General features: G+C 45.2%; 2 protein-coding genes across 37 annotated transcripts in view; one reads left to right on the top strand and one right to left on the bottom strand.

Moving 5' to 3' along the window:
• Nucleotides 1-21,509, top strand: part of RBMS2 (RNA binding motif single stranded interacting protein 2) — a 90,687-nt gene that overhangs the window by 63,234 nt on the left and 5,944 nt on the right. For 7 of the 14 annotated variants that reach the window (XM_081483313.1, XM_081483315.1, XM_081483314.1 and 4 more), the window contains 9 exons: nucleotides 988-1,067; nucleotides 1,199-1,308; nucleotides 1,756-1,802; nucleotides 1,960-2,053; nucleotides 7,346-7,423; nucleotides 7,781-7,891; nucleotides 8,506-8,586; nucleotides 9,010-9,095; nucleotides 9,204-14,269. In XM_081483313.1, the coding sequence (XP_081339439.1) occupies nucleotides 988-1,067; nucleotides 1,199-1,308; nucleotides 1,756-1,802; nucleotides 1,960-2,053; nucleotides 7,346-7,423; nucleotides 7,781-7,891; nucleotides 8,506-8,586; nucleotides 9,010-9,090 (682 nt within the window). In that variant the 3' untranslated portion in view covers nucleotides 9,091-9,095; nucleotides 9,204-14,269. Of the gene's footprint in view, nucleotides 1-987; nucleotides 1,068-1,198; nucleotides 1,309-1,755; nucleotides 1,803-1,959; nucleotides 2,054-7,345; nucleotides 7,424-7,780; nucleotides 7,892-8,505; nucleotides 8,587-9,009; nucleotides 9,096-9,203; nucleotides 14,270-21,509 lie in introns of those variants that run through there. The other 7 variants (XM_081483311.1, XM_081483310.1, XM_081483309.1 and 4 more) reach the window with 5 other exon arrangements.
• Nucleotides 14,669-21,509, bottom strand: part of BAZ2A (bromodomain adjacent to zinc finger domain 2A) — a 35,726-nt gene continuing 28,885 nt past the window's right edge. For 15 of the 23 annotated variants that reach the window (XM_081483259.1, XM_081483273.1, XM_081483260.1 and 12 more), the window contains 9 exons: nucleotides 21,164-21,386; nucleotides 20,900-21,055; nucleotides 20,636-20,787; nucleotides 19,145-19,434; nucleotides 18,917-19,049; nucleotides 18,665-18,811; nucleotides 17,813-18,039; nucleotides 17,566-17,709; nucleotides 14,669-17,477 (listed from right to left, as the gene is read on the bottom strand). In XM_081483259.1, coding sequence (XP_081339385.1) covers nucleotides 17,312-17,477; nucleotides 17,566-17,709; nucleotides 17,813-18,039; nucleotides 18,665-18,811; nucleotides 18,917-19,049; nucleotides 19,145-19,434; nucleotides 20,636-20,787; nucleotides 20,900-21,055; nucleotides 21,164-21,386 — 1,638 coding nt within the window. In that variant the 3' untranslated portion in view covers nucleotides 14,669-17,311. The remainder of the gene's footprint in view (nucleotides 17,478-17,565; nucleotides 17,710-17,812; nucleotides 18,040-18,664; nucleotides 18,812-18,916; nucleotides 19,050-19,144; nucleotides 19,435-20,635; nucleotides 20,788-20,899; nucleotides 21,056-21,163; nucleotides 21,387-21,509) is intronic. The other 8 variants (XM_081483267.1, XM_081483268.1, XM_081483265.1 and 5 more) reach the window with 1 other exon arrangement.

The raw sequence follows: 21,509 nt of genomic DNA, 5'->3' as shown, positions 1-21,509 counted from the left end.
AATTCCTTCCTCATTTTCTCTTTCCCCAACAAGAAACTTTAGCTGCATAGCTTCTAACATTGTTCTATCACCATAAACCCTGTCTTTAATACTCTTTCTTCCTACAGACTCATGAAATCTTTTTTCCCCATTTAAAAAATAATTGAAGTATAGTTGAATTACAATGTGGTGTTAGTTTCAGGTCTACAGCAAAGTGGTTTACATATTTTTCATATGCCTGTATGCATATACATATGTGTATCTTTTTCATATTCCTTTTCATTATGGTTTATTACAGGGTACTGAACATAGTTTCCTGTGTTCTACAGTAGGACACTGTTTATCTATTTTACATATAGTAATTTGTATCTGCTTACCTCACACTCCTAATAAGCCTCCCTCCCCAACTCATGAAATCTTAAGGAAGTTATCATAGCTAATTAGACCTTTATAATTATAACCAGAGCAAAAAAATAAATATTGACAAATTCTTAGCTTGTACAGTTTTATCAGAGTGAAGGAACAGGGAAATTCCCTGGTGGTGCAGTGGTTAGGACTCAGCCCTTTCATTGTTGTGACTTGGGTTCTATCCCTGGTCGGGAAAGTAAGATTACGCAAACAGAGCCAAAAAAACCTAGGAAAGTTTCCATTAGGAATTTTGTAATAAAAAATAATGGTAACAGCCACTCTTTATTGTATTCTTATTTAGGAACCCAGACACAGTACTGAATACTAGACCCATCCATCAGTGTCTTCTTTGGAATATTCATGGCTTGCAGACCCCCATTATTCCTTTCAGGATCCCTAGAGGAACCAGTTGAGAAAACCTTCATCAGAAGCTGGGGTTGCTTCTCTAAGATGCCTTGAATTTGTGTGGAGGAAGCTCTGTTTCTGTAGTGACAATTTTTGGAGCATTTGTGGGGCTGGGAACTTAGAGCTTTCTCTTTAAATGTAGGGAGGGTATAGATCCTGGAGAAGCTAGACCCTAACTCCTCTTGTGCTCCTTAGGATGGAGTCCACAGAGAAGTGTGAAGCCATCATCACCCACTTTAATGGAAAATATATTAAGACACCCCCTGGAGTACCAGGTGAGGCATCTGGGAATCAGGCTGAGAGGCCACAGGTTATGACTTCTGTGAAGATTCTGGAGGCTTTTTGCATGAGTGAATGGGCTAAGTGAGGTGGGACTCAGCTGCCTGTCTGCTTTCTCTCTCGGCAGCCCCATCTGATCCCTTGCTTTGCAAATTTGCTGATGGGGGTCCAAAGAAACGACAGAACCAAGGAAAATTTATGCAGAACGGACGGGCCTGGCCAAGAAATGGAGACATGGTAAGAGGTCCTCTCGGAGACAAGAATACTAATGACATTAAAATGGAATGGATGGGACTTCCATGGCAATTCAGTGGTTGGGACTCTGCTTCCACTGCAGGGAAGGCAGGTTCGATCCCTGGCCAGGGAACTAAGATCCTGCATGCTGAATGGGGATGCCAAGAAAAAAAAAGAAGGAATGGAAATTTCCATGGCTTGATTCCTGGGTTAGGCTTGAGAGCTCCAATATGTAACTGAGCAATGCTGGCTGCTTCACACCCTCTTCAGTGTGGATGGGATTGTGTACCCTGCACAAGCAGGAAAACCCTGGAACAGTTACTGTGGGGATTAGTCCAGACTTGGCTTTTAATCAGTTGAACCAAACGCTTCCCCAGCCTTGAAATTCTGGGCCTGCTCCTGTTCTCACCTAAGCGCTCACAGTGTGCGCACTGTGTTCTTTCTTTCTAGGGTGGCATGGCTTTGACCTATGACCCCACCACGGCTCTTCAGAATGGGTAAGGGTGTCGTATGTAAACAGCCCGCCTGAAAATGACACAGCTGTGTGTCCAGGCCCTTGCATGGTTTACCTTGATGTTCATGGCTGTATCTGCCAGTGGGGGCCCTTGCCTTGTAGTTTCCTGTGACTCCTTATGATGTGGTCCCTTCCTACAGATTTTACCCAGCTCCTTACAACATCACCCCCAACAGGATGCTCGCTCAGTCTGCACTGTCCCCGTATCTTCCATCTCCTGTGACGTCATATCAGGTACGTTCATGCCCAGAAAAGGGCTCAGGGTTTGGCTTGCCATCTTGTTTTAGGCTGGAAACTACTTGCTGTCTTTTCCGTTGTTTCCTTTACACAGATTATACGCAAACAGTTTTACATAAAAGTGTAACACATGATCACCTTACACGCATACAGGCTGTTGTAGAAGCACCCTTTGTACTCTCTGTCCACCATTCCCACAAGCAAACCCATGTTAGTTTCCTGCTAGTTTCCACCTTTTTTTGTCATTTTCATATACATATAAATATATGGTTTTGGAAGTCATTGTTTTATGTTATAAAAATTTGCCACATTAAATGTCTTTTTTACACTTTTCCTACATAAACCAGTGACTCTCCAAGTGTGGTCCCTGTACCTGCAGTATCAGCCCTAGCTAGGGATTTTTAGAAATAAATTCTTGGACTCCACCCTAGATCCAAAGGGACTCTGGGGGATGAGTCCTACCAGCCTGAGATTTAACAAGCCCTCCAGGTGGTTCAATGCAGCTCTCTTCTAATTATTTCTGTTTTAATAGTCACATTATAGTTCATGCTACATAAATACCAGAATTCTTTCACTAGACCCCCGTGAAGGGCATTCTTTGGATTTCAGTTTTTTCTGGTACAAATGATGCTCTGGTAAACATGCTTTTGCCTGTGTCCTCACAGATGAGTGCTTTTGTTTCTGGGGGCTAGAGTCCAAGGGGTGAGGTTGTAAGGTTGAATGATACACAAACTTTTGGTTTTATAGATGTTACAGATTTCTTTCCACAAAGGCTGTGCCAATTCATATTTCCACTGGCAACATATGAGAGTACCCATTTCCCTCCAGCCAGAGGTGGCATTGCTCCTGTAAAGCTTTTCCTATCTTAATAGGTGTAAAGTACAATATTGCTTTAATTTGCACTTCCCTGACTGAAGCTGAGTTTAAGCATTTTTGGTCATATTTTGATTTGTTCTTCCCTGATTACTCTTCATATACTTGGCCCATTTTCCTATTTATTTGTTCTTTTCCCATCAGCTTATAAAAACCATCAATATTATTGGGACATTTCTATTGGTCCGTTGGCTAAGACTTTGTACTTCAATGCAGGAGGCCAAGGTTCAATCCCTGGGTAGGGAATGAGATCCCACTTGCCACAGGTAAAGTTCCTGCATGCTGCAGTGTACCGAAAATAAGACCTGGCACAGCCAAGTAAATAAATAAAAATTAAAAAGAAAAAAACCCTCAACAGTGCATGCTCATCCTGTGGGACATTCTGAAGTCTGGAGGGATTTATATCTAAGTTACCCACATATGCTTATCAAATTCTCTCCTGGCTTGCTTCTGGGTAAGGAAGCAGGCTCAGCTGTGGTTGTTTATCACATGCTTTAAAAAAAAAAACAAACTATCAATATTATTGGAATTTCCCTGGTGTTCCTGTGGTTAAGACTCTGAGTTCCCAGTGCAGGGGGCACAGTTTCAGTCCCTGGTCAGGGAACTAAGATCCTGCATGCCTGGCCAAAAAAACCACAGCTATCATAAGTGCTAATCTTCTGAATGTTATCTTTGTTACAAGTTTTTTTTTTTTTTTCCAGTCTTTTTTTTCCCCACTGACTTTGTGGCCCTCAAACTTCAGCTGTGCATCAGAAACAGTTGGAGAGCTTATTCAGTTCAGTTCAGTCACTCAGTCATGTCTGACTCTTTGCGACCTCATGGACTGCAGCACACCAGGCTTCCCTGTCCATCACCAACTCCCGGAGCTTGCTCACACTCATGTCCATCGAGTCGTAGATGTCATTAAACCTAGGTCAGAGAGCTTATTAAATGTACTGGGCACCACACTAAGAATTTCTGATTTAGCAAGTCTAGGGTGAGAGGCGAGAATTTGTATTTCTAACAAGTTCCCAAGTGTTGCTCCTGCTGCTGGTCCAGAGACCATACTTTGGGAATCACTAGTTTTTGCTATCGGAGAAGGCAATGGCACCCCACTCCAGTACTCTTGCTTGGAAAATCCCATGGACGGAGGAGCCTGGTAGGCTACAGTCCATGGGGTCGCTAAGAGTCGGACACGACTGAGCGACTTCACTTTCACTTTTCCCTTTCATGCACTGGAGAAGGAAACGGCAACCCACTCCAGTATTCTTGCCTGGAGAATCCTAGGGACGGCGGAGCCTGGTGGGCTGCTGTCTATGGGGTCACACAGAGTCAGACACGACTGAAGCGACTTAGCAGCAGCAGCAGCAGCAGTTTTTGCTATATACAAAAGTTTAACATTTGTATATAGTTAAATATATTTGCTTTTTTTTTTTTTTTACTTACAGCTTTCAAATTTCTTGTCTTAATTCGAAAGGTCTTCCCAGTCTATATATTGTTCATGTGGTCCCCAAGATTTATTTCATTGTTTTACATTTAAATGTATAATTACCAGGAATTTATGTTTGTATATGACATAAGATAGGGGTCCTATTGTATTCCCTTGAAAGTATTCACCAGTTGTCCTAGCACCAAATTATTAAATAATCCATCCTTTTCCTGGGCTTCCCTGGTGGCTCAGCTGGTAAAAAATCTGCCTGGAATGCCAGAGACCTGGGTTTGATCCCTGGACTGGGAAGATCCCCTGGAGGAGGGCATGGCAACACACTCTAGATTTCTTGCCTGGAGAATCCCCATGGCAGAGGAGCCTGGAAGACTATAGTCCATGGGGTCACAAAGAGTCAGACATGACTGAGCGACTAAGCACATCCTTTTCCCACTGAATTGAGATGCCACCTTTGTCATATAATAAACACTGGGATTTTTTTCTGTATCCTTTATTCTCTTCCAGTGATCATTGTATATTCCTATTTGAATAATGTTAAATTGATTACAGTGGTTTTCATAGTATGTTCTAATATTTAATAAGATAAAACCTTCTCCACTCTCTTTTTCATACTTTTCTTTGCTTTTTTTGGCATCTGTTATTCTGTATAAGTTTATGATCATTTTATCTAATTTTTAAAAATCTATGAGGGAGGGCTTTAACTGAAATTATGTTATACCTATATATTTGTTTAAGAGAATTGACTCCTTAAAACGTACAGTCTTTTCACCTAAGATGTATTTCTTTTCATGTTCTCAAATCTTTGTTATGTCCTTCAGTAGGATTTTAATTTTGTTTATGTAGATCTATACTTTTTATCATCATCTTTAGGTGCTTATTGATACACCAAAGAGAGGTTATTGATTTATGTTCATCTATTTTGTATACAGCTCACTTAGCAAATCTTCTTATTACTATTAATAATTTTTTTAACTTAAATCTCTTAGGTTTTCTAGGTATACAGTTATATCACTGATGCAAAATAATAGCTCTCTTCTCCATTTCAATTTTATGCCAGTTGTATCCTAGTTGTATATTTCTTTGACTCCACTACGTAACAGGTTACCATAATTGCAGTGTTTTTAATGTGGGTTAATGCTTGCAGCTAAATTTTTGGTAATAGCCTTTAATACATGTAAGTAGATTCTTTTTAGTCTCTATTTTACTTGTGATATTTTTTAAAATTTATTTTTTGATTGTAACTCTCGGCTCTCAGAATCTTAGTTCCCCAACCAGGGATTGAACCCAGGCTATGGCAGTGAAAGCTCTGAGTCATAGCCACTGGACCTCCAGAGAATTCCCTACTTCATGATTTTTTTTTTAAGTAAATGGCTGTTGGATTTTATAAAATGTCTTTTCAGCATCTAATATTACACTTTTTCCTTCAATTTTGACGTATGTTTGTAGTTTCTGATATTGAACAATCCCTACATTTGTGGAATAGACCTACTTATTTATCAAGATGCATTTCTAGCTTCTCATTGCTTTTTTCCTTTTAAAATTGAGATATAAATTACAGACTATAAAAGTTTCCTTTCTTAGAGTATACTAGTCAGTAGTGTATATTTATAGAATTATGCAACCATCAGTGTTATCTAATTCCAGAATGTTTTCATTACCTCAGAAAGAAACTCCATACCCATTAGTAGTCATTCCCCATTCTTCCTTCACCCTAGCCCCTGGCAACCACTGATATACTTTCTGTATCTATAGATTTGCCTATTCTGGATGTACTGTAAAAGTGGAAGCATATAGTAAATGTCTTATGTGTCTGGGCTTCCTTCACTTAGCATATTTTCAGAGTTTATTCATGTGTAGCATGTATCAGTACTTCATCCTGTTTTATGACTGAATCATATTCCATTGTATGGACATGCCCCATTTTGTTTTCCGTTTATCAGTTGATGGTCGTTTGAGTTGTTTCCGCCTTTTGGCTGATATGAATAATAATATTCATAGTATTATTGGTTAATACTGCTATGAACTTTTGTGCACAATTTTTGTGTGGACATATGTTTTCATTTCTCTAGGGTATATACCTAGGAGTGAAATTGCTCGGTACCTATTAACTCTACATTTAAATTTTTGAGGAACTGCCAAACTGACTGCCAAGGTCACTGTACCATTTTACATCCCCACCTGCGGTGTATAACATGTTATTCGGTCCTTTTAAAGTTGTAGCCATCTAAGTGGGTATGAAGTGGTATCTCATTGTGACTTTGATTTGTATCTCCCTAGTGACTAGGGGCTTCCCTGGTGGATCAGCGGTAAAGAATCTGCCTAAAATGCAGGAGATGCAGGTTCAATTCCTGAGTCAGGAAGATCACTTGGAGGAGGTAATGGCAACCCACTCCGATATTCTTGCCTGGAGAATCCCAGGGACAAAAGAGCATGGTGGGCTACAGTCCATGGGGTCGCAGAGTCAGACACAGTTGAGGGACTAAGCACAGAGCGGCAGTGACTAATGATGTTGAGCCTGTTGAATGTGCTTGTTGGCCATTTGTGTAGCTTCTTAGAGAAATATCTACTCAGATTCTTAGCCCATTTTAAAATTGGGTTACTTGAAGTGTAAGAGTTGTTAATATTTTTAAAATATTCTTAAATATTTCTATTTTCTAAGGGGGCACTGAAATTGAAATTGATAGTCACTCAGTCATGTCTGACTCTTTGCAGCCCTATGGACTGTAGCCTGCCAGGCTTCTCTGTCCATAGAATTCTCTAGGCAAGAACACTGGAGTGGGTTGCCATTCCTTTCTCCAGGGGATTTTTTCCCACCCAGGGATCGAACCCGGGTCTCCTGCATTGCAGGCAGATTCTTTACCACCTGAGCCACCAGGGAAGCCCCACACTCCAAACTTACTTGTATTTTGCTGAAAATTATCAGATCATTGGGTGAAATAATAGTCTCCAGGAAGTTAACATTTTTGTTTGTTTATTTTTGCTTGCATTAGAGAGTAACTCAGACATCTCCTCTACAAGTACCTAACCCGTCTTGGATGCACCACCAGTCATACCTCATGCAGCCTTCAGTGAGTGTTCAGAAGTGGGCAAAAGCCAAAGCAGAAATTTGATGTAAAAGAAAACAGCGGGGAAAAAAAAAAGAAAACAGTGGGATTTGATGAAAGGAGGTGTGGGTGTGAGTCCTGGCTCAGTCTCTTGTGTAACCAGGTCTGACCTTAAATTCTGTGAGTTTGCTATTCTTAGACAAGGATGCCTCCAGACTAGTAGGCAGAGTGCATGTTCCTGCTGCAGAGCCAGGTGGTTGCTTGCCTGTCATTTTCCAGGATTTTGAAATGTCTTCAGTGGTTCTGGTAGCCATGAACCACTGCTTCCTGCAGCCTCACAGGATGCTGCCAACTAACTTTGCCCTTTGTTGCTGCTTCTAGGGTTCAGTTCTGACACCAGGAATGGACCATCCCATTTCTCTCCAGCCTGCCTCCATGGTGGGACCTCTTACCCAGCAGTTGGGCCACCTCTCTCTCAGCAGCACGGGCACGGTAAAGCAGGATATTCCTCTTATAAACTCCTGCCACACAAGGAACACCTGTGTAAGACTCTTAGGTTTAAATACTCTTGGATAAGGATGGGAATCACTTCACTGTCATCAAGGACACACTCAGAAAAGGAGATGAACTGAAAAAGTGTCAGTCTGTGAGCGAGGAATACAGCCTTCTACTCTGAAACTCATTCTTTTTAACTGATTCCTACTCATGTAACTAAAGGATCAGTGCTTCTGTCTACATATTATCTAATAGGGGTTCACACACATTTCTTGAAAGTCTTACCAGAATAGTAATAGGAAGAATGGGTGAAGCCTGTTAGGTTTCTCGAAGCTCAGGTGCATTCTGGTTTGTGGAGGAGTGCTTAAAGCAGAGAGGGCAGTGCATTGAGAAAAAGCAGAAGATGGGAAAGAGGAGGAAAAGTAGTCATGTAGGTAGAAGTCTCTCTAAGCCAGTGTACTTCCGAGTCATCAGAAGTGCTTTTAAAAAGCACAATTAAATTAGAATCTCTGGAGAGGGAACACAGGCCCTTATAGTTTTTAAAGCTCCCCAGGTGTTTTAATTGTAGCCAAGAATCACTGCTCTGAGCCTGTCAATGCATCTCATTCCAGTATGTGCCAACAGCTGCAGCTATGCAAGGAGCTTACATCTCCCCGTACACCCCGGTGCCTTCTTCCAGTGTTTCAGTTGAGGTAAGAACTTTATAGTCTCTTGGGATTGAAGACTGGAAAATGAACAGAGGCAGGTTTTCCACTGATCAAAATCTTCCTCTCGCAGTGATGCTGATTCTGTGTTCATAAATAGCTGGTGGGTGTGTGAAGAATGTAGGAAGGAGAGACTTAGTCAGTGCCTTTGATTGAGGCCCTTCCTCCTGTTTAGCTGGACAGCAGTTAATCCCAGGGTGCTGGCTTGCGTTGACCAGTGTGTCCTGGGATGAGGATAGGTTGCTCTAAAATTGGGGAAGTGATGCTGTGAGTATGCATGTGTATGTGTGCACTCGCACAGGTGTGTGGCAGTGGGTAGGTCGGGGAGGGCACTCAGCTTAGTGAGGCTGCTTCAGTGGGTGGTGAGGGAAGGATGCGCAAGGTGACTCGCCTGCTTTGCCTGTGGTACAGGAGAGTGGCAGCCAGCAAAATCAAGTGCCGGTGGATGCACCCTCAGACCATGGCGTCTACTCTTTCCAATTCAACAAGTAACAGTGGTAAGAAACACACACCGAGGGCAGGGTGGGCTGAACAGCCTGAAATCAGACTGGTTCTCATGCTTGTCGCTCCCCCTCCCCACCCTCTCTGGCTTATGCCTCTTTTAGGGTTTCCCTCCCCATCTTTGTTGAATATAAAAGAATTCTTGGAGATGCTGATGCTCCAGACTCCAGAGGGCTGACCAGGAATACAGCCCTTCTGCGGGCCCAGCTGAGGACTAACACTTGGTCATCGGTTTTCACAGGCCTGGGCCTGGAAAAAGAAATCTCTGCACCCCTGCCCTCTGCTCTTCCTCCACTCCTGGTGGAGACTGGGGGGTGGGGGGGCTGCCACCTTTTGTGTGTGCTGCAGTCAAGGACATCAACAAAACATTTTTCCTTTTGTGAAGAAAGTTTGCTGTTTTGCTTTTAACTGCAATATACTCTTATCCTACCCCAAAGAGACATGGTGCCTGGAACTTCTTCTCATCTTTGTGAAAAACCATTTTTGATGTGTTGGACTTAATTTTTTATAAAAAAAAATTATTTCTTAAAAAAAGGATATGGTGCTAGAACATTGATGGAGTCCTACGTGGGCCCTTCTTATTGAGTTTAGCAATGGACTTTTTTTGTGGGGAGGTGTGTGTAAGAATACACTTTCAATGTTTTGTTTTATAAAGCTCTTAGATCACGCATCCCAACATATGTCTCTTCTTCACATATGTTTTATGCCTTCTTTTTCTCATCCAGATTGTTTTTTTTCTTTTCCATACAGCAGAACCTGCTTACTTTAACCTCTACAGCTTTTAATTTTGTGAATTTCTTTTCTGAATGAAATTTCCTATGGAATTTGGAGGGGCGGGGGAAGGAACAGGTAGAACCCTAAGCAGGCAGTGGAAGCGGCTTTTCCTCCCTCTGCCCTCTGGAAGCAGAGCCTTGACCTTGGCTGACTAAGGAGACATTTCCACAGCCTTTGGAAGCCATCTTTGATCCAAATTAGGATGAAGACTAGGTTTTCCCTGGCAAGTTCCAGAGGAACAGACCTACTGACTTCTAATTCTTCTCACTGCCGAGGCCAGTACCACACCCTCTGAGAAAATGTCTTCTTCAGCTACAGCTTTTCAGGAATACCTGCTTTTCTGTTTCTCGGAGGATCTTTTCTGTCCTGGGTCTCAGGGCCCCTCTCTTCCCTGTCGCATATCATTGCCATGCTCAGAGCCTTTGCATTTGTGACCTTGCTGAATCCACTTAGGTTCCTTCCCCACCGTGGACCATCAGCTGCTTCACCTTTAGACCAGTGATTCCCAGAGAGGTGGTTTTGTCCCCTAGAGGTCATTTGGCAGTCTCTGGAGACATTTTTTGATGGTCCTGTCTGGGCGTGAGGCTGTGTGCTGCTGCCATCTAGTGGCTGAAGACTAGGGATGCTGCTGAACATCCTATAGTGCACAAGAGAGACCTGGCTCTCCCCACCAAAGAATTCTCTTGACTCAAAATGTCAGTAGTGCCACGGCTAGGAAACCTTGATGAAGACAGTGTCAAGCCTGCCTGTGTACCAGAGGACTTGGTAAATTCCCAGCCCTGGATACACAGTGCCTTTTGACCCCCAGGCAACTGGTTGAGAGAGAACTGAGGTTCTTGAATTTTCCCCAGGCTTTGACCTTTGGCACCTCTATGTATGCAGCAAGCGCTGCCCTTGAAAGGTTCAGGCCACGTGCACACACACTGAGAGGGATTGAGGCGGGGACTGGTCTCTGTGTTTGTGTGTGCTATGCAGGGAAAGGACAAAGTTCTTCAAGAGCATTTGGGCCCCTTTCCCAGGGAACCAGGATGTTAAAAATAATTTTCCTTGTGGAAGGACAGCAGGAAGCTAGGAGAGAAAAGAGCAATAAATCCCATCTCAGTAATCCCAAGGTCAGACCTTCACAAGGCTCTGTTTTGCTCTTCAACCCCATCTCCTTCTGCAAGACCTGACTACACACCTGGAGACAGATCAGAGGAAGCCTTTGCCCATCGTCTAGGAAGTAAGGTCCTGTACCTTCTCTTCCCAGTCACTCCCTTCTACACTGAAAGGAGAGTGCTGCTCCCCTTCACTTCCAGGTCAGGTGCGTTTCTCCCACACAGGCAGAAAGCCAGATGATGGAGAATGGAGGAACAGGTGTTCAGTAGGCTGGCTGTGGGGAGAAGAAGGAGATGCTACAGGGTGGGAAGAAGCTGTGATGTCAGTTGTACACAGACCCTGGGCCCAGCTTTCCCTTCCCTTCACCCATCCCAGAGTTGAGAGTCCTGATGCTCCCCACCCCGAGTGTCCTCTTGTACATCCTGAGGGTAAGGGAGTAGAGGTAGCAGACGGTAGGGAATAATAGGTAAGATGAAAAATAGACGAAATTGCCACAATTTTCTCATGGGTACTTCCAACCTCAGGAAGGGTTTATCTGATGTAAAACAGCCCCAAGTCCAGTAATCTGGGAGGGTTTGCCTGGGCAGGTAGCTCTTGTTTCTGAGTCTCTAGCCCTTAGGAAAGTACACCATAGATCTCTTGTCAGGGGCCTTGAAGAAAAAGAGAAAAATCTAGATTCCTGTTCATTTAATTAATAGTAGTTTGGGGGGAACCTTGCTTTGCTAGGAGGTTTAATGAAATGAGGGCCTTTCATGTGTAGAAGCTGTTGTTGACATTAGTGCTGCCCCATCTCTGCCTCTCAGAATTCTTGGTTCTACTTTCTCTGTATTTAAATGTTTAAATGGCTCTTATTTTGCATTGTTTTGTTTTAAAATTATGAAGTTACTGTTTGTGCATTTTCCTCATGTGAATCTGTTTAATGGATTTTATTAATGAATGTTTCTGGTTTGGGCAGGTTTGGGCATGGGAAGTGATAGGGTGAGAGCCTGAAGTTATTTTTGTAGTGGTTAATGGCATTGTGGAATTTGTTTGGACCCTTTTGGGTTACACTCATGATACTTTCCCCCTAATTGTTAGTTCATTTCTGACAGTTCATAACACGGGTGAGTAATTGGAAAAAGGAGGGAAGGAATGAGGGCTGGTTTTTCTCTCTCGAAATGGCCTACTGGTGGCAGTGGTGCTGCTGAGGAATTGTAGGGGCAGTCTTCAGGCTCATAGCCTTGGGCTGGGCTCTTTAAACTATGCTAGTGTTTTCTGAATCCTGTCTTCATGGAGCCCAGGTCATACTCTCCCTGTACTTCACATCTCACTCCTGCTCATTATGGTGCTCATAACATTCTTAAAATATTTTGCTACTTTGTATTTTTCTCTTTTCTTTGTCAAATAGAACATACCAGAATCACTTTCTCAGATGATATCCTTTACTAGGCTTAGTGCCTGCCTGTCCCACCTCATGCCGATATTACTGCTCTTCTCTCACTCTGGATACTCAGCCCCGAGGCTTGTTGGAGGAGGGTATGGGTCGAGGTTAGGGAAGATGTAGGAATGATGGTGGGGAGAGATGTTATTTTTAGAGTGTTTTTAACCAAAGGATTGGAAGAGCTGCCAAGACTAGGAAGCCTAGTGGCTCTGAAGAGTGAATAAGTAGCCCTTGTCAGGAATGGATGGGGTAGTAGGGGGACATTACTTGCACTGAGAGTGAGGACTAGACTCTCTTGCTCTCCTGACCCTCCCTGGGTCGGGCCACCTCAGCCCAGTGCCATTCTTCTTTTCCTGACTTACTGATCAGTGAGCTCATTTAGCCTCTTGGTGCCTGCATTGCTTATCCCCTGCTGCTTCAGTGTCTGCCGTTTGGGGCGCTTACTTGGGGGTTGTTATTTTGCTCCACAAAGGTGAGGTGAGAGGGCTTGCTGGAATGGAGTGTAAACATCTAGAAGAAGAAAAAAAAAGTTGTTCTTTTGTGCACGTGCCCCACCTTCTGGGAGAGCAGCAGCATTGCACTTATTAGCAGGTTACCTTGACCTTGGCCTAGGGCAATAAACTTGGGTCAGTGATCAGGTCTAAACTTCTCCCCAGGCTCTGCTAGACCAAACAAGAGGGTGGTATTATGACAGCCAGTCTGTAAGGGCTAGGTCTAACCTTGTGCCTTGCCACATTAACCCTTCCTGATTCCCTCCTAAACCAACTATGCCATTTCTGTGCTACCTGCTTTTAACTGCTTCCAGGCATTAGCAGATCCCGCCTTCACTCAGCTTTTACCCTTTCCTTTTGTAGGAGGGTCTTCCTTCAACAGCTGAGCCAGGCCTGTGAGCTCTATCGCCCTTCTCCTCTTTGCTGAATTCTGCGGCACCTCCCTAGAGGTGCTCCCCACGAGACTAGTAATAAGAGAGGTAGGTGCCCTCTCACCCCAGTTAACACTGCTGCTTCCCCTTGGCCTGTCCACTTCCATTTCAAATGAACCTCCATTCTCCCAGGTATGGCCCACAACTTCCTTGTCCTTGTTACAGATCTACCTCACAGTTCCACTATTCAACACAGGCACAAGCACCTGGTTTACACGTGTTTCCTTCCTTTACTGTCCTTCCCTTCACGAGGGTTAGGAAGCTGGGGGCTAGAAAGGGCTCACGATCAAATGCAAAAATTCTTCGTTATTTCTATTTCTGGAATGTCTTCTTTGAGATTTTTACCTCATTTATCACCCTAGAATAGTGTGAACTCTTCAGTTAGATCTTGCTGTGGTAGGCCAAATGATGACTGCTTAGGATATTAAGTAATGCTCGGAAGCCTCCCCCAGGAACACCAGCATTGGAGCAGAGCTTGTAACTTGAATAAGTTTGCCAGTGGCTGCCACTAGCTGAGAAGGTAAGGATGCACCAAAGCAGCCATCTGAGGTTTTTGTAGGGCTGAAAACAAGAGATATTCCTTCTCCTCCTATTCCAGTTCGAGGGTCACCAAAACAAAACTTCCAGCCTTCAGTGTGATAAGCTTTCCCAGCTTGTAAAAAGTTCTCACACCATTTACTGGTGTCTGCATCCCCCAACACATACTGTTTCAGGGGTGGCAAGTGCACTCCTGCATGCACTTACCACCTTGGACAGGAAATAAGTTTAATTTATCCTCAAAACACATTTTGTACATTTTTTCTTTATTCAGAGCTTTCTAATTTTATACTCTTGCCATGTCTGTGCCACTGCTACCCATTCTAATTTGTCTGACCCTTGGTATTCTCATGTTTCTTCCCTACAATTTGGTAGAACTTTCTCTTATTTCAGCTTGTGAAATAAAACACAAAAGTCTACCTCGTGGTGTCTTATCCATGGGTGGGAAGCTGGGGAAGGTGGTGATGAGCACATACTTTTCCTGTATCAGGAACATAGGTGGCAGCCTTAGAAAGCCAAAGCCATGCTTCACAAGGTAGGAACTTGGCACACTTGAATCTTCTGTTACAGCACCTCAGCCAGAAGCACCTGTTCCATTCACATAAACAGAAATTCTGCCTTGGACGCCTCCTGGAAAAGGAAGGGCCAAGCCTGGAGATTCAGAGAGAAATGTTGACATTTAGGGGCACATTGCTCTCCTGCCTGCTGTCTTCTCCATCAAACCAGTCATATACTCACCCTGACACCACCCAGTTTTCCCCTTTAGGCAAGTACAAGAACCTATGTTGAAGCAAGATAAATACACAGAGTCTTTTGAGTCTCTATCAAATGTGGTTTTTATTCAACTGACAAGCACTTTTCTACAGCTGCACTTGTGGAACATCACATGGCAAAAACAGGAGTTTTTTTTATCTCTAGACTTTTTTTTTTCCTTTTTTTACCTTATTAAAAATGAGATTGGTCCTAAAAATATAGAAAGAAATAAATTTAAATTCACAAAAAACTGTACATTATCAAAAAGTCACTAAAACACCACATTTGGTTATATAAAAAGTCAAGTCCCTTTTGTTGTAAAAGGAACGTGGAAATTTGTTGGTGTTGATGGTGTGGTTTCTTCCTGTTACCAGACTGATGGGGGAAGGGAAACAAAGGGGCAGGGGTGGGTTTTATTTACTTTTTAAACTTGTCTTCCCTATCAGATACTCTTGTCAAGAAGAGAAAATCCACCTAGCTCAAGGGGCAGTGAAGATGAGGAAAGAAAAGTGAGAAATGGCCCCTTTGATCATGCCCTATCCCCACCCCCCCCCATCAACCCCCACTCCAAACTGAGGCTAGGACTCCACCCCACCTTCAGAGTGCCTGGTCCCTAGGGAAAGAGATGGAGCTGGGAGAGGAACACATAGCAGGAACAATTGAAACTTCACTCCCCCATCCATCTAACCTCCAACAGTAAAATTAATCTAGAACATTTTATACTGGGGAAAACTGCCATGGGGTAAAAGAAGAGCCCCCAACTATAACAGTTCCAAATGCTCAACTAACACAAAGTTTGTTACAGAGCAGTTATTTAGATAAAATATAAATATTTATGCATAATATAAAGTCAATTCAAATACTCTTCAATCCACCTCTTATTTAAAAGCAAAAAAAAAAAATCTCAAATAAAATTAAAAGTTCTGAGGTTTATCTGACAGAAAAGGCGACTTTAGAAATAGGCTATGGGGGAGTAGGGGCATAAAGAAATAAAGGGGTTGCCCCAGGACCTACACTGCCCCCACCCCCTTCAGTGGCTATTCAGTGCTGCTAGAAGTACAGGAATGCTCCCCCTCACCCGGCACCCCCTCTCCCACCAATGGAACGTTTCTTGGATGCCTCAGCTCTCTGCTTGGGCCAGCCAGCAGCCACCTCCCCAGTGCAAGTACCCGTAATCTCTGATGGGAGGGGCTCTGCTGAGCAGGAAAGCAGGGGGCCAGGGGCCCATGGCTATAGCTGGGAGTTAGCAGCTTTCCTCTCACATGTTGGGGCTTAACTTGGGCATAGTCACATGTAGGGCAGTGGTGGACCCAGAGCCTTTCCTCCCTACTCACTTGTGCTCTGGGGTCTCTGCTACTGGGGAAGGGGTCCCAGGATATAAAGTAGATAAGGGAAGGAAAGCACAACTAAACCCACAGAAGCTTGTGGGATTAGAAAAAGATCCAGTTCTACCCCTCTCCCTGCAAAAGCTTAGGACTCAGAGCTACTGAAAGGAGAGGGTGTTCCTGCTAAAAGATTGCACAGTTTGAAGAGGCTGGAACAGAAATGACTGGGAGAGAGGGAAGAGACACAGCTTTGACCCAGAAAAACTGTTCCTGTGGTTTCCCAAAGACAAAGTGATAGTTTGAAACAATGAGAAAGGTGTTTCAATGGTTTGAAACAATAGGAAACAGGTGTTAGGGAAAAAACTGAATGGATGCCACCAAAAACAGGGGCACAATCACATCCTCTCTCACTCACACACACACCCACACACACCTCTCTCTCTCTCTCTCAGGCCAGTCAGTTGCTACCTGGCCTCCATCTTGGGGTGTGCCCGAACTCAGCAGTAGTTGTCCCTGAGGAGTTCCCAAGAGGGAGGTTTGGGTAAGAGGTGGGGAAGGAGGCTGGAAGGCCCAGGGTCCAGGGTGCCTCCCTGCCCTCTCCCCAGTTTACTGAGTTTCAGAAAAGGCTAGAAACTCAGCATTTGAGGAGTATCCAACATTATAGAGAGGCTAGCTATTGGCAGGAAGGTGAGGAGAGAGAAAGACAGGGACCTCTGAACTTTTTCCTTTGAAGGGAAAAAACATTTGGGGGAAGAGAAAAGGATGGAGGAACCCGTACACAATAGTTTTACATTATTGGATGAGAGACAAATCTGAAGGGGAGAGGGGATTGAGAAAGAGAAAGTGAGAAGCAGGGGAGGGACTGAACATGGAAGCAGCATGTTCAGGGCCCGGTGTCCGGCTCGACACACTTGGGAGTTAAGTCCACTTTACTGGCCGTCACTGCGGGTCCACACACAGTACAGAGTGTTTCTCGGTTTCACACATTCACTAGAACTATTGCTATTGTTAAATAGCCCCAGAATGCTGGGGCACGTACAGGGAAGGTGAGGAAGCTGGGAGGAGGAAGTAGGGGCTTCTTTCCTCCTCCTCTTATTTAATTAGGAAATAAAACAGAAAGGAAAAATTATTTTTTCTTTCTTTTTTGGCTTTCAGTCCAGAAGGACCTCATCTCTGCCCCTCTTATTTGAGGAACAAGAGGAGGAAAGGGAGAAAGGGTGTAAGGATAAGAAGATGTAGGGCGCTGCCAAGGGCGACATCAAAAATCAGGGTTCTCCCTCTGACTTGAGTCTGGACCCAGGGCAGCATCAGCAGGTGAGAATGGCAGGGTTTATGTGGAGGGCAGAGGGCAATGCCACAAGGTGACTCCCCACCTCCCACGCCTCACAGATTGGCCTGTTTTCCCTGATAAAACTCCTCCCAGCGGCTCTCAAAGAAGCGGCGCATGATGTGTCCAGCCTTGCCCACTTCAGAATCATCTTCATTGAAAGTCTGGCAATTGTCAAAGACCAGGAGTGCATCAGCCGCAAACTCCTCTGAGCTGGTGTACCTGGGCAGGGGTGGAGACAGAGGTGTCAGCTGCGGTACCAGCAATGGCCGTAACAGAAGAGCCAGAAGAGTCAACGATGTCTACTTACCCTCCCCGGAGCAGTCGCTCCCGCATGGTGGAAAAATCCATAGGGTTTTTGATGATCCGCCGGTACCCACTCACCAATCGTGGGTTCACAGGCTCCAGGAAAGGCCAAGCTGCATCATGGGACTCCATCTCCATCAAGATAATCCTGTTATGAAACAGACAGTGATGATACACTATCAGGAAGCAAACCACGGACCCCTCCTAGCCCTCTACTTTAGAAAACATAGAGCCGATTGTCCCCAACTCACTCGCAGAACGTGAGATCACTGTGATGATTCCGCATGGAGACGCGCCGCCGCTTCGAGGGGGACAGCCCTTCCTCTGAGTACCGGGGCACTGCTGGGCTCTCTCGGCACCTTGGCAGCAGCCTGCGCCGGCGGTTGTCACCCTCTGGGAAGTTCAGCACATAACTGCTTTTCCGCTTCTGGCCTCGTTTTGGGAAACCAGATTTCTGAGTCAATTCTCCTTCTACCTGCTGAGGATAAGAAAAAGGTGAGATCAGCCACAGCTGGAAATATGTACCCTGCTTGCTCTCTACTTGATCACAATCCCTACTTGTCTGGGGGCCTCCCAAGTGGCACAAGTGTTAAAGAACTTGCCTGCCAATGCAGGAGATGTGGGTTTGATCCCTGGGTCAAGAACATGCCCTGGAGGAGGGCACGGCAACCCACTCCAGTATTCTTGCCTGGAGAATTCCATGGACAGAGGAGCCTGGCAGATTATAGTCCACAGGGTTGCAAAAGAGTCGGACACAACTAAAGTGACTTAGCACAGTACTACTTGTCTGAGTGTGACTGAGGCTTCAAAATACTTTCATGCATAAGCCAGTCTGTGAACTTATTACTTGCCCTTTTGGGTTATGTGAAAAAGGAAAGTATAATCACTCCCATTTTATAAGGAAAGCAAGTAAGGTGGTAGAATTTAGGTGACTTGTGCAAAAAAGGACCAGAACCCAGGTCTCCTAGCACGTCATCTGGAACCTTTTCCCAGGAGAGACGGAAGGCATGGTAAGAATGATATTTTAAGACTGGTGGTAAACAGGATGAGAAAGAAAACCTCTGACTTGCTCGGGAGTGGAATGAGAAGAGCAGAAGACGTACCTGGGCCAGACAGACAGCACAGAACCAGTCTCCTTCTGGGACAGCCTCCATCTTGGGCCGAAGGCAGTAAATATGGCAGCCACGGTCACACCCATCACAAAGTAGAAGAAACTCATCGTTGTCTCCCTTCCGGCAGACTAGACAGGTCTGGACCAGGGTTGTGAGGAGTTAGGGTCAGCCCTCAAGCCTCTATGCCTGCCACTCACCCCACCCATCCCAGCGGCCATCTCTTTGGCTCCCCAGGCTTCTTACCACTTTGTTGACAGACTTCTCCCAGGCAATGGACCTCTCCAGCTGGCCAAGGCACAAGCAGACCTGGGCTGCGCTCCGGCAACGCTCTAGTGTTTGGCGCCAGGCCCGAACTCGAGGGGTGATCTCGTATGATCTGATGGGAGGAAGTGGTGATTTGGGGATGAGGAGTAGGATTTATTAAATTGATTCCTTCTCCCCAAGACCAAGCACTTGAGGATAGGCACTCACATCTCTGTGGGCGTGCACTGTGGGGCACTACCAGGTGTGCTGAGCAGGGCCTTCTCCAGCACCACCTCATGAGCTGGCCACAGCGGCTCCCGCAGGTACCGCCGCTCCACATTCTGCTCCAGGGCAGCAAGGCGCATCACTGCCAGGTCCAGGGGGTTGGTAGTTTTACGCTGGGGTGCCAGACCTTCCTTGCCTCGACCCCGCCAGGTGATATCCTCCTGGGAATCAGCTAGGTGCTCACAGTATGCCAAGTCTTCACGAGTAGAGTCTGGGCTGGGACATGTCCAGCCCTGCAGGTGGGAGAGAGAAATAAAACTCATTATAAAGGAAGGACATTAAGCACAGAAAAAGAACTGTGGAAAATTCTTAAAAGAGATGGGAATACCAGACCACCTGACCTGCCTCTTGAGAAACCTGTATGCAGGTCAGGAAGCAATAGTTAGAACTGGACATGGAACAACAGACTGGTTCCAAATAGGAAAAGGAGTACATCAAGGCTGTATATTGTCACCCTACTTATTTAACTTATACGCCGAGTACAACATGAGAAATGCTGGAATGGAGGAAGCACAAGCTGAATTCAAGATTGCCGGGAGAAATATCAATAACCTCAGACATGCAGATGACACCACTCTTACAGCAAAAAGTGAAGAACTAAAGAGCCTCTTGATGAAAGTGAAAGAGGAGAGTGAAAAAGTTGGCTTAAAGCTCAACATTCAGAAAACTAAGATCATGGCATCCGGTCCCATCACTTCATGGCAAATAGACGGGGAAACAGTGGAACAGTGGCTGACTTTATTTTTCTGGGCTCCAAAATCACTGCAGATGGTGATTGCAGCCATGCTTACTTGGAAGGAAAGTTATGACCAACCTAGACAGCATATTAAAAAGCAGAGACATTACTTTGCCAACAAAGGTCCGTCTAGTCAAGGCTATGGTTTTTCCAGTGGTCATGTATGGATGTGAGAGTTGGACTGTAAAAAAAGCTGAGCGCCAAAGAATTGATGCTTTTGAACTGTGGTGTTGGAGAAGACTCTTGAGAGTCCCTTGGACTGCAAGGAGATCCAACCAGTCCATCCTAAAGGAGATCAGCCCTGGGTGTTCACTGGAAGGACTGATGTTGAAGCTGAAACTCCAGTACTTTGGCCACCTGATGCGAAGAGCTGACTCACTGGAAAAGACCCTGATGCTGGGAAAGATTGCGGGCAGGAGAACGGGACAACAGAGGATGAGATGGTTGGATGGCATCACCGACTCAATGGACATGGGTTTGGGTGGGCTCTGGGAGTTGGAGATGGACAGGGAGGCCTGGTGTGCTGTGGTTAATGGGGTCGCAAAGAGTTGGACATGACTGAACGACTGAACTGAACTGATTTAGGGTCATGGGAGGTCACTTTGCAAAATGGGAACCCCAGGTTTTTCCTAACAGAGTATAAGAGATTAACACACCCTCTCCTCAACAACCCCCTACCCAGTGCCAGCCCAGGGTACCCGAATCTGCAGATCAGACAGGATGACCCGCTGTTCCAGCTCCTCCACCCACTGAAGCACAGCCAGGTCTGTCTCATATGTCTTCTCTTTGGGGGTCCAGCTCACGATCCCTTCTTCAAAGGAAGGTAGCTGACTGGGCTCAAAGATGGGGTCTGAGAAGATAGAAGGCAGAGGGAAAAGTCCATCAGGCTGTTCACTGTCCACAGCAGCAGCTCAAAACTGACCTGGGCTCCTCAGCTCAGGCTGGTTAGGTATTTATCTTACCTGATGAGGGCCGTAGGCAGACTTCCTGTAAGAAGTCCCTGTGCTTGTTTAGGTGTTTATGAAGTGCTTTTTCTCGGATGCCTCGGGGGTGCAGGGCCTTGAGCGTGGCATCCAATGTCTCAGGATCTCGGATCCACCACCAGCCAGAGCGCATCTCTGTGAACACAGTTTATTTGTGTAACATGGGCAACGGGAACTACATGGTCCATATCTGATTCCACTCCTACATATATTCTCATTCCATCCCATGCCAAGGTCACTCACCAGGTGGGACAGGCTGGGCTGTCAGCTGGGTTAGGTAACGCTGCTCCATCTGTTTGAAGAACTTACTGGGAGGTCTCCCTCTCCGTTTTGGCTGTCCTTGCCCTGTGGGGCTCTGTGATGTTTCTGCAGGATCTCCTGCTCGCCTTTTAGGAGTCATGCCCAGCAAAGGAGTGGAAGAGAACGGCCCTGGAGAATAGGAGTTGGCAGCACTGGCTCTACTCACCTATGAATGAAATGAAACATAAGGTGATGGGGGTGTTTTCATGTTGACAGGACCCCAGTGGCCTCATCCCTTCCCCCAAACTGTGGCAACAGCCCACAGCCAGGCAACCTAGCCTGTAGCCAG

Source organism: Giraffa tippelskirchi, chromosome 4, assembly GCF_054371585.1.
Source record: "Giraffa tippelskirchi isolate mGirTip1 chromosome 4, T2T-mGirTip1v1.2.pri, whole genome shotgun sequence".
Classification (NCBI taxonomy): domain Eukaryota; kingdom Metazoa; phylum Chordata; class Mammalia; order Artiodactyla; family Giraffidae; genus Giraffa; species Giraffa tippelskirchi.
Note: the sequence above shows the minus strand (reverse complement) of the source record. Positions and strands in the feature narration are given on the sequence as shown.